At 39.9% G+C, this 17,139-nt stretch overlaps 1 protein-coding gene across 2 annotated transcripts in view; it reads left to right on the top strand.

Annotated features, from left to right (window-relative positions):
- Positions 1-17,139, top strand: part of KCNQ5 (potassium voltage-gated channel subfamily Q member 5) — a 492,894-nt gene that overhangs the window by 448,245 nt on the left and 27,510 nt on the right. For both annotated transcript variants that reach the window (XM_036414202.2, XM_036414201.2), the window contains one exon: positions 16,109-16,217. In XM_036414202.2, coding sequence (XP_036270095.1) covers positions 16,109-16,217 — 109 coding nt within the window. The remainder of the gene's footprint in view (positions 1-16,108; positions 16,218-17,139) is intronic.

Here is a 17,139-nt window from a genome sequence, read left to right as displayed (position 1 = left end):
TTCTTACTATTCATCACCTTGAATATTTCTTGCCATTCCCATCTGGCCTGCATGGTTTCTGTTGAGAAATCAGCTGACAATTGTATAGGTGCTCCTTTATAGGTAACTACCTGCTTTGCTCTTGCTGCTTTTAATATTCTCTCTTTGTCTTTTCCTCTTGGAATTTTAATTATGATTTGTCTTGGTGTGGTCCTCTTTGGATTCCTTTTGTTTGGAGTTCTGTGCACTTCCTGGACTTGTAAGTCTAATTCTTTCACCAGGTGGGAGAAGTTTTCTGTCACTATTTCTTTCAGTATGTTTTTGATATTTTGCTCTCTCTCATCTTCTGGGACCCCCATAATTCTGATGTTGGTTCACTTGAAGTTGTCCCAGAGATTTCTTACATTATCTTCAATTTTCTGGATTCTCTTGCCTCTGCAGAGGAGGGTCTTCTGGCTCTTTATGTTCCAAATCTTTGACTTGATTCTTGCAGTCTTCCATTCTGTTTTTAGGACTCTGCATAATATTTTTTATTTCAGACAATGTATTCTTTATTTCTTGTTGATTCCTTATTAATTCTAGTTGATCCCTTTTCATATCCTCATAGGTCTTATCAATCTTTTCTAGGAAATTCTTGAAAAACCTTATAAGCATTGATTTGAACTCTATATCCAGTCGCTTTTTGTCCTCCATTTCTTTCGTTGGTGATCTATTTCGACTTGGCATTTTCGCAGCTTCCCTGATGGGGCGAGGTTTCAGGGTGGAGCCTACAGCTTTGGCTTCCGTCAGCCCCGCTCTATGCGGCTCCTGAGTCTCAGGGTCCTTCAGTACTCACTGCAAGCGCCTCTGAGAGAAAGGTGCCCTCAATTTTCGCCTGCTACCAAATAGTCTAGGCTCTCCCCCAATGAGCCCAGTATTGGGGTTCAGTTCAGTTGGAAGTGGGGTTGGAGGTGGCGTTCAGAGCAGTCTGGAGCCCCTGTCTCCTTCACGCCAGGGCAATCCCGTGGCACAGCCAACCGTCCCTTCTCTGTGCGCAATGTACGTGCCTCCGGGACCTCCTTTCGCTGCTCCCCCGGGGTTCCGCCTTACATCCCAGCTCCCTCTGTTTGAGCCTGGGTCCCCAGGGTCTGGCCTAGAACTGGGGTTCAGAGCAGTCGGAACTGGGGCCCAGCACAGTCGGAGCTTTTATCTCCTTCCCACTAGGGAACGCCAGCCAGACACTCGGCCTCCCTCCTCTCCGGCTCCGTCCTCTCCGCTCGCGCCACGTGTTTCCGTACCTTGGGCTTTTACAGCTCCTCCGCGCTTCCTTCTGGTTTTCTCCTTGCTTCTCGTTGTAGAATTTCCAGTCAGTCGACTTTTCTGTAGTTCTGGGTAATGTCCATTTTATATTTTAGTTGTATTTTATTGAAATTGTGTGCGGCTGCGGCTAGGTGTTTACCTGTGCAGCCATCTTGGATTCTCCCAAGTAATTCTTATTTTACTTAATAATGACCTCCAAAGCTCAAGAGGAATGATGCTGGCAATTTGGATATGCCAAAGAGAAATGGTAAAGTGTGTGTGTAGATGTATGTGGAAAACATAGTACATATAGGTTTTGGTACTACCGAAGGTTTCACACATTCACCGGAGTCTTGGAATGTATCCCCTCAGATGAGGGGAGGGAATACTGTTCTTAGTTAAATAGACTCTTAGTTAAATAGACTGCAACCTATGTGCATTTCTGTGTACCATCTGGTAGGGAAACTTGTGAAAAGAGAGCAATAAGAAAGCTCAGGACAGCCTGGCCAGTGTGGGTCAATGGTTGAATGTTGACCTATGAACCAGGAGGTCACAATTTGATTCTAGGTCAGGGTACATGGCCAGGTTGTGGGCTCAGTCCCAGTAGGGGTTGTCCAGGAGGCAGCCAATCAATGATTCTCATCATTGATGTTTTTCTCTCTCTCTCTCCCTCTCCCTTCCTCTCTGAAATCAATAAAAAATATTTTTTAAATAAACTTTAGGACAAAAAAAGATATTTTATCCTTCATGTCAAAGAGCAATGGGTGATTTAAAAAAAAACACATATGAGATAAAATTGATAATGAGATAGGACTGATGAAGAAGTTGGAGGGGGGTGGGAAGAGGAGCAGGAGGAGGAGGAGGAGGAGGAGGAGGAGGAGGAGGAGGGGGAGAGATATTGAAGAGAAGTAAAAACTCAGAAAGTGCACCAGGCAGGAAAGACTGTGTGTTGCCCTAGCCAGTTTTGCTCAGTGGATAGATCAGCCCACAGACTGAAGGGTTGTGGTTTTGATTCTGGTCAAGAGTATGTACCTCCATTGTAGGCTCCATCCCCTCAACCAATCGATGTATCTCTCTCAATAGTACCGTATGTGTGTATATCTGACTTCTGGTTAATCAATTTTGAACATTATCTGTTTAATTCCAATTATACTAAGTGAAGAGTTAGGTCTTATTTCACTCTCTCCCTTTTATAGGCCCTCCCGTCTTTCTAACCTACATTTTACAATTTTTCCATAAGTCAAAATTCAGTGTCCACATTGTGTGTTCTATTGTACTCCAAACGTGTGTGTTGTTTTTTTTTTTTTGCTTTTCTTGTAGTAAATAAATGCCCTGCTTATTACTGTTGTTGTCACTTTCATAATTCTTCCCACTTCTTCCAAAAATATCTCCATAAAATTTTCCACAAAGTCAATTGTATCAGGTCACCGATGGTTTCATTGTGGTTGTTCTTGGAGAATCAGTCCTGAAAACCTCCAACCTCCTTTTGGTTAAGCGGACTGCCCTCCAAGCCTGCTGCACAGCCCTTATCTTTTGAATTTTTTATTTTCCACTGTATTGAATTTCCAATTCATTGGGTCTCGTGTTCTTGTCTTTTTTTATTTATTCTTATTTCAGAAAATACAACTTCAATATTTTTCAGGCAAAAAGATGATGTGATGACAGAGGTGTGACCCTGACAGCTGTCAGTGTGCCTGGCCCCCGATTCACTCTGGTCCCACCCCGACCAATTACCGTCTTCTGGAGCACTGTGCTCACACAGGGCTTTTCCTTCACCATCATCCTGTGATTTCCGAGCCTACTCTTCCTCTGCCTTGGTGTGTGTACTTTCCCATTTTGATGAGGTACATCATCCAGTACATTCCTGACAAGAAGTGCAAGGAAAGCAAAATTTATTGAGACCTTACATGTCTGAAAATGACTTTTTTTTTTTTTCCCATCCTCATGCTGCTTGATAGTTCAGCTTGATATAGAATTTAGGCTGGAAATAATGTCCCTTCACAACTATGGAAGCATGGCACCCTGCCTGCTTGTTTTCAGGGTTGTTGTTAAATCCAAAGCCATTCTGACTTTTCTATATGAGCAGTAGGGGTGTGTGTTTGTTTGTTTGTTTGTTTCTCTTTGGAAGTTGTAGCACTCACTTTTTGTCCCCAGTGTTCTGAATGTTCATAATGATATTTCTTGGTATGGGTGTATTTTTTTCTATCGCAGTGGATACTCAAGGGGTCACTTCAAATTGGCAGTTCATGACCTTCTGTTCTAGAATATGTTATTGCCTTTTTTTTTTTTTTTAATGCTCTCTTCCCTTCTTTTTCTCTGTTGTCTCTTACAGAAAGCCATTATTTGGAGGTAGGACTTGTGGTCTGGGACTTAGATTTTCTTATCTTTTCTCTCCTATTTTCCATGTGAATCTACAATTATAAATTTAAATTTCTGATTACAGTTTACGAAATTGAAAGTATCTACCTTTTAGCTCTACTTTCTAGGAGTTTTGACCAACTTTATCAGCCAAACCTCTAATTGAGAATTTTATTTCTGCTCTCATTTCTAAGATGCTTTATTGTTGCTGTTGTTTGCTAAGTGTCCTTCTGCTTGAGCTTCCTGGTTTTGTTTCATAGATATTACCTTATTTCTGTGAAGATATTAATATGATAGTATTTTGAAGTTTTGTTTCCTTCATTTGTGTTTCCTTACAGTTCGTTTTTATCTCTGTCTTTGTATGGGAAGATTTCTTTAGATATTTAGAAAACTTTGGATGTCTCCTCATAATGAAGTGTGGACGATGACAAGGGTGACTGGAATTTCCGAGCATATGGTTGGAGCCAATCAACTTTGATCTTTACCAAGGGCTGATCTGGGTCAGCCGTTTCTTAGAAAACTGGTGTCAGTGTATTTAGCTCTTTTTCCAGGGAGAAGGAGGGCTGCTCAGATTCCACTGAGAGTTTTGATTCGAACCCCTAACTGGAGGGTAAAGGTCCTGCTGCCATTGTTACATGGTGATGGGATGCCAGTAGGTTCTCCACATTCATGCTGTATAAGGTCACTTAATGCACTAATTTCTGGTGGAATACCCATCCTCAACCCTTCCTCCAAAGACTTCCAGTCAGTCCCCTACTGGCAATGGAGAGACGCATATGCCCAAGGGTGTGGGGCAGATTGCACACGACCTTCCTTGTTATTCACAAAGGTCCCTAGTGCTGCCAATTCCGGAGGCTTTTGAGCTTTCTGAAGTGTAAATTTTGTTGTTTCTTAGCTTTTCCCAGTGTTGGCATAGGGTTTTTCTCTCTGTTATCAGCTAGTCAGTTACCTAACTTGTCCATCTGCTTTCCCACTTCCAAAATTATGCTGTAACTGCCTCCTCTCCTATTCTATCCTTTTTTAGGTTTGTCTTTTTTTTTTAAGCTTCTTATTACTATAGTTTTAGTGGGTTTTCAGAGGGATCAAAATTAGATGTGTGTGGTCAATCTACCATTTTAACCCAGAAAAGAATTTTGTTCGTGTGTGTGTGTGTGTGTGTGTGTGTGTGTGTGATAGTTAGATCACAATATTAAGTGCATTTCTTATTGTGAATGGAAATTTAAAATTTTGAAAACTGCTACTAGGCCATGCCTACAACAAAGCAGTCAAATCCATACAAGGCTAATGGTAGCTTGTCTTTACTCTGAAAGTCTTCCATGGAACTGAGGGAGTCTTAAAGTTGTATGGGACCTTTTTTTTTCTTTTTTTCAGAATGTGGTATTCACAGAAAACTCTAGACCTAATAACTCTTTTTAGGAAAAAAAAAATGTTAAGCTTCATTTCCTCTGATAGTGTATTCAAATAAGCCTCTTTATTTATATTCAGGATACTAGGATTATTTATTCTGGTTCCCAAATTTTCTATTCCATGTTAAAAAATCATAACACCAAAAAGTGAAATAAACAGCAAGCACAACTAAATTATGCAATCTTTATCAATCTGTAATCCTCAATTGTGCTAACATTTGCTATGTAAATTGCCCCTACTATGATAAAAATGTACAACCATAATACTATCAGATTGGAAATATTATGTTCATTACCTCTTCAAAATGTTAATATTATCTGTCTAACTAGAATATTGGTTTAAAAACTCAAGAGGGTACATTATTGTTGAATCAATATATGTTATAGATATGAATACTTAAACTGTTTTTCAACAAAAAATATTTTGCTTACCAAATTTTTTGAAATATTATATCATTTGAATTCTACAGCCTAGAAAAAATGTAATGGGAATATGTTCAGAGTTTCATCAGAAATTTTTTTATAATGTAATCTTTTGTTTATATGGGAATTCAATGAGATTATTACTTTAAATTTCATAAGATTCAGAATTGAGTATATAATGGTCACATAACTGAAATTTCACAATTTGTCCCTGCAGTACTAGCCATATAAGGTACTGAGATAAAGGTGACATTTGGCAAAACACATGGGTGTAAATATTCAAAAGTGACATATGAAGCTTCACTGTATCTCACTGTAATATAGTTCCATTTCCATTAGTGTTACAATGCTTCTGAAGAAAAAAATATGTCTAGGTTGCCTTTTGTTATATTAATGTAGATGATTATAAACTTAGAGACCCAATAATTTAAAATAGATCTACAGGTTGGCCCACTAAAATAAAATTCCAGAGTATGATTTTATTCAACCAACATTTCCTGAGTTCTATTGTATAAGTTATTCATTCTTTTTCTTGACATTCACTTTGCCTCTTAAAATATTTTCATGGGGCACTGGGTAGGGATTCTATCTTAAAATCCTATAAAAATTACACACGATGAGGGAAATTGGAATATTTTTCACTGTAGGATCTTGAAATATACCTAATCATGAAAAATCACACACACACACACACACACCACAAGAGAACACTATATAAGGCCAAAATCCAGCTTAGTAGTGAGTTATACTTTGCCATCAATAAGACAGAGTGATCACTCTCACCCTGACTGGTCCCCTCAATAAATATTAGATGCTGTCCTAGATGCTTGAGAAACATCAGAGAATAAGATCCTGGACTTTGTGGAGCTAACATTCTAATAGGGAAGATAACGAATGAACACAAACAAGTACATTTTTTTATATATTAGAAGCTGACAAGTGCTATTTAAAAAAAAAAAAAAAAAGGAGAACAGGGTATGGAGATTCAGATTGGTGGAGGGGTAGTAACCTTTCATAGGGTGGTCCAGGTGCTTCTCCTAGAAAACTGACAAGGAACAGAGACCTAAAGTGGTTAAGGAGCCTGGATGTTGTCTGGAGAGGAACATTCCCAAAGGGAGCACTACAGAGAGAGATCCTGGTTCCTTCGAGGCTTGGGGCAGAGAGGGGAGCCTGTAGGAAAAGAGCAAGCAGGAGAGTGATGGGAAACGGGGCAGACAGGGGGTGGGCAGGGGTCAGACATCCAGGGCCGGTAGGCTTAGTAAAGACTTGGGCTTTTACCCTGGAAGACATGGGGCACCATTGGAGACTTGTCAGCAGAGACATGATCTCAACTTTGAAAGGATTGCTCTGCCCTTAATAACCTGTGCCTTGGGCGGGCCCTTTCACCTTCCTGAGCTGCAGTTTCTTTGACTGTAAAATGAGCATAACATCTCCAATCTGGTAGTATTATTGATATATTTTAAATTACAGTTCATATTTGTGAACCAGCTCCCAGGCAAGGACTGAATAAATCACAGCTGCCATTAATAAAAAGGGGCCATGCCTCCAAGCCACAGGTGCTCAAGGCAGAGACCCTGAAATCACGCTCCTCTAAACACAAAGCTGAGAACCAGGGGCCATCACGGCCTCTCGGCTGACAAATTCTTCAGGGAAGACACTGGTCCCTTGACTTCCAGGAGAGGATTCACCAAGAGAACAAGGACACAGTGAAGGACCGTCTACCCAACTGCAGAGTTTGTATGTTTTTAAAATCCTAAGTCCAGACATTACTGAAGTCACAGGAGCTGCTGTCTTGGTGCCGAGAGAAATGCTTTATTATTCATGTAGCAAATGAGCATTGTCTTCTTTGCACCACACTGTGTTCTAGGGGCAGATGGTGCAGGAATGAGAAGAAAGATGATAGATAGATCCAAGGATGAGAAGACATGGCCCCTGCCCTCACACAGCTTTCTGGCTAGCAAGGAAGGGCACTTGTAAACACTCGAATAGAATACTGTATAATAAGGACCATAAGAGATATGTGTCCGTGGTATAGGAAGACAGAGCTGGGTCCCTCTCGAGGATCAGGTTGGTTTTCATGGAGGTGATGGGTTCCTAAAGGGCTTGTAACTGCAGAGCTGAAACAGGCTCTAAACTCTGTCACACTGCCCTCCACCCCTCATTCCCTTTGCTTTGGATAACTCAAAATAAAAGTAACTGCTAAACTACAAAATAAAATTCTTGTTTTCAAAATGGCACAAAAGTAATATGGGTGCTAAAACTTAATTGGTTTGGTCTCAAGTTTTTTGGTTTTTGGTTGTTTGTTTTGTTGTTTTGTTTTTGGTGCCCCTTGGTTTTGTTGGACTGTATGCATATTATAATCTGTTCACTGCAAATTCAGCACCCAGAGTGCCAGCCAAAAATAAGGAAAGGAAAGGAGAGAGTGGATGGAGGTGCATAGACAGTAACCCTTGGGAGTTTCTGAAGGTAATCATGCTTAAAGAGCACTTCAAGAAACTAGTGTATTTCGCTGGAGCTGGAGTTGGAGCATGGATGGAAAGGCAAAAGTAAGAGGAGCCTGAATAGGGGCTTCTGAGCTATCAGAATAAAGTTCCCTCACATAGCCACCAAGGATGTTCAACTTGCAGTGTGTGTTGACTTTGACATTAAACATCAGTTGATTTGGAGAAGAGACTGGAAGGAAATATGCCAAAATTAAATAGGATTTGGCTCAGAGTGTTAGAAGTATGTGAATTTTTTCTCAAACTTTGTTTATTTCATTTGAAATTCAAATGTTCAACGTTTTTGCAGAGAGCAAATATCACAATTATCCCAATTATGAGAGAAAATAAAACAACGTTATTTTAACAAAGTTAAAATACGAAGTATTTGGGAAGAGAAAACTCTAGAACAAAAGATACATTATCTGGAGTATTTTTCTGGACTCAATAGTGTCTTGAGGGCCCAAAATGTCTCTTGGTGAGTTTGCAGCATCTAGCACAGAACAGAAATTTTAAAAAGGCCTGAGCCAAGGGCATAGCAAAATGAAATTGTGCTACTACATCAAGCCCCAAGCAGTTGTTCTAAACTCTAGCTGGGTTAAAGGAATTGCCTTTGGACTAGCACATGAATACACTGGAATCTCTAAATTTAGGATGGTTTTTAAAGTGTTTAGAAATGATAGTAGGGGAAAGGTAATTGAAACACAACCAGCAGCAGAAGGAAGGAACCCTGGGGAAATAAATTGTGATTCACAACAGGATGTAATTAATTAGTTGTCACCATTGTAAATAGTGGCCATTTTAATGTGTGCTCCCCATAGGATAATGAAATAGAATCATCACATGCTTCATTAAAATCCTAATATAAAATTTTCTTGTGAACTTCTAGTTCTCACACTTTTACTAGAAGAAACATATTATAATAATGGTTGCCTTTCAGTTCTAGAACTTAGAAAGACTTTTTTATTTATTCTAATAGTTTTTTTATGGTTTTCCAATATTCTATCTTGAAAAGCATATATTATTTTTGTAATGGAAAAAACATCTTTAAATTTCTTAGAGAATTTTAAGAGAAATACAATTTATTTGTAATCTCATACACGAGTACAGGTAATTTCACTTTTACATATTCTCTTCTAACTGGTTTTCTTTTCAAATATCATTGTACATAATTATAATCAACATGAATATTTAGTTTCATAGCTTAATTTTATTGAACATTTAAAAATAGTTTCATATTAGATACGATTCATAATTACCTTTTTATAGCTATACTAGAGGCCCAGTACATGAAATTCATGCACAGGTAGGTTCCCCAGGCCTGGGTTCCAACCCTCAGTGTCCTATTGTGATTGCTGTTGAGGGCATTGTGGGGATTGAGGGTTTTTTAACCGTCCTCGTTTGATTCCAATGTGTAGCCAAGGTTGAAAACTATTGTAACCATTTCATCAAGAAATGTAAAAAAGAAAGCTAATATGTAGGACAAGGTGACCAAGAGAAAGAACTAGAAAATACCTATCCTTTTTTCATAAAAACCTACATCTAATGGGAACAGGAAAATTGTCTTCTGACATAGCAGAAGTTTCCAGAATGTTTTATTACCTCCTCTGTCTTCATCATCTAAGGTCCAAGTGGTCCTTTTCAAACATCATGAGATACATTTTCCAAAATGTGGGGGAACAAGGTTTTTGAAAGCAAATCTTGAACATTGCTAATTAATAGGAAACAGAAGGGTGTTGGGAGAGAGAAACGGTTGCATTTTATACTTGGTTTTCTGTAGGCACGGATTTTGCACTGGGTTGGGCTCACCATCCCTAGAAGGGTTTCTCACAGGGATTTTGCCATTCATGACTCGGTTTTATGCAGGTCAGTGTTCCCATGAACTTATGTTCCCATAACCCACATCTCCCCAGATGCCAGGACAGAGAGCCAGATAAGTGGTTCGGGAGCAGGGAGCCAGCCTTGGCTGAAAACTTAGCCCCATCCAGGTGCCTTAGAGTTCACAGAGGGTTGTAAGCCTCTAGGAATCATGAGAAAGACATTTAATGTGGTGTTAACCTCACTGGAAAGGAAATTGACATCTTACAAAGCAGAAAGATGGCATTTTCTGCATTTTTGTGGCTTTAAAATAAGGAGAAAAAAATTCTAACTAAGCCCTGGCATCAATAGAGGCCAGCAAAAATATATTTCTTATTCATTTACTCTCACTAAACCTACAAAGAAAATTTTTTTAAAGACTGAGAGTTTCTCTTGTGCTGTGAACAATCAAGTTTAGGTAGTAAACTAAAATTCCATAATGAGATGCATTTGGATGTGATGCAGTTGGTGACTGACTCCCATCTTCTACCCAGTCCTGTATTTAAACAAGATGGTGGATCAAAGCCCTTGTTGGGATACAGGACAGCATTGAGGGAGAGCAGCATTAAGCTGGGAGGAAACTCATCATCATTGGGGGTGTTCCCAGTTCTATTTACGGTCAGTGCACCTTTATTTTTGTGCTTATTGTGACAGTATAAACCTGGTGGAAAAGTTTTGCACTAAAGTTTCATAATAAAAGAACCTATATTTGGCCCTGGACAAGTAGCTCAGTTAGTTAGAGCATCAGCCCAATACTACCAAGGTTGAAGGTCAGGACACATACAGGAATCAACCAATGAATGCATAAATAAGTGGAACAAAAAACTGGGTGGTTTGAAACATCAGAAATTTATTCCCTCACACTTCAAGAAATCAGGGTGTCCAAACGCATAGTGCCTCCACAGTCCGTTCCTCCTGGGATCTCTGTGGGAGAAGCCATCAGGTGCCTCCCTCAGCTTCTGGTGGTTGACAGACAGGCCCAGTGTTCTTGGCTTGGAGACCCATCAGTCCTTCCTCTTCTTCCATATTCTCTGTGCTCCTGTATCTTCTCCTTTTCTGTCTTACACAGGCACTTTCATTAGACTTAAGGCTCACTCTAATCTAGGATCTGACGTCTTACCTTAATTATGTTAGCAAAGACCACTGTTCCAAATAAGGTCATATTCTGATATTCCAAGTAGACATGAACTTTGAGGCAATATTACTCAACCTACTTTACCAACGAAGAGGAAGAAATCATGAAGAGTCCCTGGAATAGCATCATCTAACTTTGGGCATGGTTTTATAAGCTAAAAGGGTTATGTTGTGTGCATGGTTGATTAAGCAAAATGGCTAGCTTCCATCAAGATCATCACTGAGTCAGAAGTTACTGACAGAGTTAATCAGTGTACTCTTGTTTAGATGGTGGCAAACCTGTCTGGAATGTACCCAGCCAGATGCGCTCTTCCCCCGGCCCTCTCCTGACACAATGCATGCCACTGTCAAACCCTGAATGCATCTAACACTGCATAATGCAAGGGTAAGGGCTTTGGAGCCTCAAGAAACAGGATTTTTTTTAATTTTTTAAATAAATCTTTATTGTTCATATTATTACAAATATTCCTCTTTTCCCCCCCTCCATTGCTCCCCTCCACCAGGTTCCCACCCCACCCTCTGCTCTTTCCCCACACACCCCCCCATTGTCCTTATCCATAGGTGCACAGTTTATGTTCAGTCTCTTTCACATCCACCTCTCCCCTTTTCCCCAAGAATCGTCAGTTCACTCCCCTTCCATACCTCTGATTCTATTATATTCAACAGTTAATATTGTTCATCAGGGTTTTTGTGTTTTGGTTTTTTTTTAATTTCCTTGGTTTTTAGATTCACTTGTTGATAGTTACGTATTTGTTGTTCATAGTTTTTATCTTTATTTACTTTCTCTTCTGAAAGAACCCCCTTCAGCAATTCATATAATTCTGGTTTGGCGGTGATGAACTCTTTTATTTTTTTTTTATTGGTGAAGCTCTTTATCTGGCCTTCGATTCTGAGTGATAGCTTTACTGGGTAGATTATTTTTGGCTGTATGTTTTTGCTATTCATCACCTTGAATATCTCTTGCCATTCCCATCTGGCCTGCATGGTTTCTGTTGAGAAATCAGCTGACAATTGTATAGGTGCTCCTTTATAGGTAACTACCTGCTTTGCTCTTGCTGCTTTTAATATTCTCTCTTTGTCTTTTGCTCTTGGAATTTTAATTATGATTTGTCTTGGTGTGGTCCTCTTTGGATTCCTTTTGTTTGGAGTTCTGTGTGCTTCCTGGACTTGTAAGTCTAAATCTTTCACCAGATGGGGGAAGTTTTCTGTCACTATTTCTTTCAGTATGTTTTCGATATCTTGCTCTCTCTCATCTTCTGGGACCCCCATAATTCTGATGTTGGTTCACTTGAAGTTGTCCCAGAGATTTCTTACATTATCTTCAATTTTCTGGATTCTCTTGCCTCTGCAGAGGAGGGTCTTCTGGCTCTTTATGTTCCAAATCTTTGACTTGATTCTTGTGATATTCCATTCTGTTTTTAGGACTCTGTATAATATTTTTTATTTCAGACAATGTATTCTTTATTTCTTGTTGATCCCTTATTATTTCTTGTTGATCCCTTATTATTTCTTGTTGATCCCTTATTATTTCTTGTTGATCCCTATTCATATCCTCATAGGTCTTATTGACCTTTTCTAGAAAATTTTTGAAAAACCTTATAAGCATGGTTTTGAACTCTATATCCAGTCGCTTTTTGTCCTCCATTTCTTTCGTTTGTGAACTATTTCCTTGTCTCGGCATTTTGGCAGCTTTCCTGAGTTGGTAGCCTTAAATGTCTCTGTGTTCAGCTTGGATGGGGCGGAGTTTCAGGGTGGAGCCTACAGCCTTGGCTTCCATCAGCCAAGCCCTATGCGGTTCCTGAGTCTCAGTGTTCCTCAGTGTCCTTCGATACTCGCTGCAAGCACCTCTGAGAGAAAGGTGCCCTCGAGTTTCACCTGCTACCAAACAGTCTATGTTCTATCCCAATGAGCCTGGAACTAGGGTTCAGTTCAGTTGGAAGTGGGATTGGAAGTGGGGTTCAGAGCAGTCTGGAGCCCCTGTCTCCTTCACGCCAGGGCAATCCCGCGGCACAGCCAACGATCAGTTCTCTGCGTGCTCCTCCGGGACCTCCTTTCACTGCTCCCCCGGGTTTCCGCCTTACAGTCCAGCTCCCTCTGTATGAGCCTGGGTCCCCGGGGTCTGGCCTAGAACTGGGGTTCAGCGCTGTCGGGTCTGAGGTTAGGCACAATCCGGAAGTTTTATCTCCTTCCTGCAAGGGAACGCCAGCCAGGCACTCAGCCACCCCCTCCTCTCCAGATCTGTCCTCTCTGCACACGCAGTGTATCTCTGTACCTTAGGCTTTTACAGCTCCTCTGATTTTCCTTCTGGTTTTCTCTTTCCTTCTCGTTGTAGAATTTCCAGTCAGTTGACTTTCCTGTAGTTCTGGGTAATGTCCATTTTGTATTTTATTGAAATTGTTGTGTGCAGCTGCGGTTAGGTGTTTACCTGTGCAGCCATCTTGGGTCCTCAAGAAACAGGAATTTAATAACATGCTCTGCAGCCCTGGCCGGTGGCTCTGTTGATTAGAGCATCATCCAGATACACCAAGTTGTGGGTTTGATCTCCAGTCAGGGCACATACAAGAATCAACCAATGAATGCATAAATAAGTGAAATAACAAATCTCTCTCTCTCTATCTCTCTCTCTATCTCTCTCTCTATTTTCATCTCTCTCTCTCTCTTTCTCTCTCTCTCTACCTTCCCTCTTTCTCTAAAATCAATCAAATTTTAAAAATTAATAACATGCTCTGCAACATTAATTACTCTTACCACCTTTGTGGCTTCAAGTAAGGTATTTACCTTCTCTGTGCCTGTTTTGGCATCTAAAAACCTGGCATAGTATCACCAACAACTTGTAGAGTTCCTGGAAGAAAACGAATGCTTTCAGAAGCTTCACCTAAGTGCCTGCCATAAATTTTCAGTGCGTGGTTGCTGTTGTTATCATCATCACCATCATCATCATCATCATCATCATCATCATCACTATCAGGCCATAGAAACTATGAGGAAGAGCTGGGAAAACCCATCTCTTCCACCACCACCACCACCTCCACTCTCAGCACACAATAAACTGAGTAAACACAGTACATAGTTTAATTAAATGACATATCAACCACCTTTCATTAAGCACTGTTTCAGTGAATGGACCTCCAAAAGTCTCTCAGGACTTTCAACCCAACCTGGACAGCCCATGGCAAAGGACCTTTCAAGACTTAGCACATGACCACTGGGCAGAGCAAAGGCAGCAGAGAGTAGTGTTAGTCCTCTAGTGCAGTGTTTCCCAACCTTCTCTCATGATGAGAATCACCTGGTGGAGTTGTTAAACCACAGATTCCCGGATCCCAGCTAAGAAGTGCTAAACTAGAATTTTTGAGAACATATAGGTAAAATTGTATACTTAACTAGTGCTCCAAGACAGATTTTATATACAGAGCACTAAGTTAGGTATGCAATTTTACCTATATGTTCTCAAAAATTCTAGTTTAGCACTTCTTAGTTGGGATTCAGGAATCTGTGTTTTAACAACTCCACCAGGTGATTCTCATCATGAGAGAAGGTTGGGAAACACTGCTCTAGTGTATGTCAGCATTTAAAGAGGCTTAGTCATATACTTGGAGGCTATATAACTCATCTCTCATGCATGATTTTTATTACTTTATTACCAAAGTAATATATGTTTATTATAGGCATTTTAGAAATATAGCCAAGCAAAATAATAAAATTGCTTAATCCCAATAGATATATAGATTTTTTCTTTAATAATATATTGTGACCTAAAACCTATATGTCCAGTTGACCAATTTCACCCCAATAAGTTTAATTAATAAATAAATAATTTTGCCCTAAATGGTTTGGTTCAGTGGATAAAGAGTCAGCCTGTGGACTGAAGGGTCCCAGGTTCAATTCCAGTCAGGGGCACATGCCCAGACTATGTGGGCTTGATCCGCAGTAGGGGCCATGCAAAAGGCAGCAAATCAATGATGCTCTCTCATCATTGATGTTTCTATCTCTTTCTCCCTCTCCCTTCCTCTCTAAAATCAATAAAAAATTGTTTTAAACATTTTAAATAGTAATAATATATTGTGATATTTTCTCCAATCATTAGTCTTCAACACCATTTTTTTATTTTCTATTTATTTTTTAGCAATTTTTTAAAATCTTAATTGTTGAAAGTATTACATTACCCCTTCCAGTCTGCCCCCACCCACTACCCCAGGTCCTCACTACCCAATGTCTGCGTCCACAAGTTAAGGTCTTTGGTTGACTACCTCCCATCCATTCTGCCTCCCCTGTCTTCCCTCTGAGATTCCACTCTGTTCCATGTTTCCATGCCTCTGGATCCACTCCATTCATCAGTTTATTTGTTAATTAGATTCCACATATTCAACATCATATTTACAGCTTCCTAATATTCTATTATATAAACCTACCAATATTTACTTCACTCACCTCCCATTCCAAGCATTGTAATTTCTTTTTAATATTTTGTTGCTGAAAATAAAGCTTCAATTATAGGAGTTTCTTATTCATTTTATAAGTCCTTACTAATCTGGTTTATTATAACCCTACCCCCTTTTACAACCCTTGCTATTAACCCAAAAAGTTAATTTGTTTCAGAAAGAAAATAAAGTTAATTGGCTCAGTTTATGAGGAACTGATTTTATTACCAACCTGAAAATCTCTTTGAATTGGTGGTGTTATCTTAAGCAAGCTGTCTCCTGGGCTGCCAGTGTCCAAGAAAAGATAAATAGTCAGGGTTTTGGGGTCTGAGGGCTTACTTACCTGTTGAGGGTGCGGGGCTGACAGGGTCATTGTCATGGGTTTCAAGTTCTATAGATAAAGAACAATTGGTTAAGTATCCATAGATTGTTTCCCTAACGCCAAACAACTGTGTTCTAAATGCTGGCTGTTCCAAAGAACTGGGCAAAGAGCAGGGGTGGGTCAACACAAATCCATCACCACTGAAGGAAAGACGGCATGTCTACATCTTCATCTTCTCTGTGGAGATCAGCGTAGGAAGGTATTCAAGTCAAATGACATAAAATTGATAAGGTTGTAGAGAAAGGAGAAGAAAAAACATTGAGAAAAACAAGTGGCTGACCTTATACTTGATTGGTTAGTCTGTGAGTTTCCCCCCTTTGCTCTGGGAGACAAGTTCCTCACGGTGTTTTAAATTGCTGCTGGTGGCATTTAACTGGGAATTTTCTCTTGCAGCTGACACCGCCCTTGGAACTGATGATGTATACGATGAAAAAGGATGCCAGTGTGATGTATCTGTAGAAGACCTCACCCCACCACTTAAAACTGTCATTCGAGCTATCAGGTTGGTGGAAAACCTCTCACACAATGATTCCGAGACTTTGCTTTTATTATTTGAATTACTATGCTGCTAAATTCTTTTCCCCGGCAGGTAAATCTCCTGGAATAATTGCCTGCTCTTTTCCTATTCATCCACATGCCTATTGAATTCTGAAACATTTTTTTTTAGCACAAAACTCTACTGTGTTCAACATAAAGTATGCTACAAAAGGTGGGCAGGATTTGAAAAGTCATGGCATGCCAGTGAGATTACAAGAGAATTGGCCTGTCTTGTGACTTGGTTGCTTTTGAAAGACATTTAGTGTATAGATGCAGTTGGATTGGAATTTTAAAATTATTTTTATGATTTGATGTTCCAATCCATGTTCTGCACCTTGTGTCAAAGAAAAAAAAAAAAAACCTCTAGGTTATTTCAAAACAGGTTGAGTTCTGCCGAGACCGGTTTGGCTCAATGGATAGAGCGTCGGCTTGGGGACTGAAAGGGCCCGGGTTCGATTCCGGTCAAGGGCATGTGGGCACATCCCCGGTAGGGGGTGTGCAGGAGGCAGCTGATCGATGATTCTCTCTCATCGATGTTTCTAACTCTGTATCCCTCTCTCTTCCTCTCTGTAAAAAATCAATAAAATATATTTAAAAAAAAAAAAAAAAAACAGGTTGAGTTCTAAAAATGGGAACCCTGCAGTATTCTGCAGTTGCTCGTATCCTATGAAACGTAACGGTTAAAAGCAGATCTTAAAATGCTTCCTCAACCGATGGCAGAAAGGTAAACGAGGACCCAGAGCAACTTATTTCTGGGATCCACTCCCGACAGAAAATTCAGAATCTGGACCAAATGAACTGCCTCATGCTCAGCCTGCCCACTTTAATCCCTTCGGGAGAATTGGTGTCCATCTGGAAATGCTGAGCGACTATACTGCAAAGAAATA

Source organism: Pipistrellus kuhlii, unplaced genomic scaffold (assembly GCF_014108245.1).
Source record: "Pipistrellus kuhlii isolate mPipKuh1 unplaced genomic scaffold, mPipKuh1.p scaffold_m20_p_5, whole genome shotgun sequence".
Taxonomy (NCBI): domain Eukaryota; kingdom Metazoa; phylum Chordata; class Mammalia; order Chiroptera; family Vespertilionidae; genus Pipistrellus; species Pipistrellus kuhlii.
This window is presented reverse-complemented; position numbering and strand designations above follow the sequence as displayed.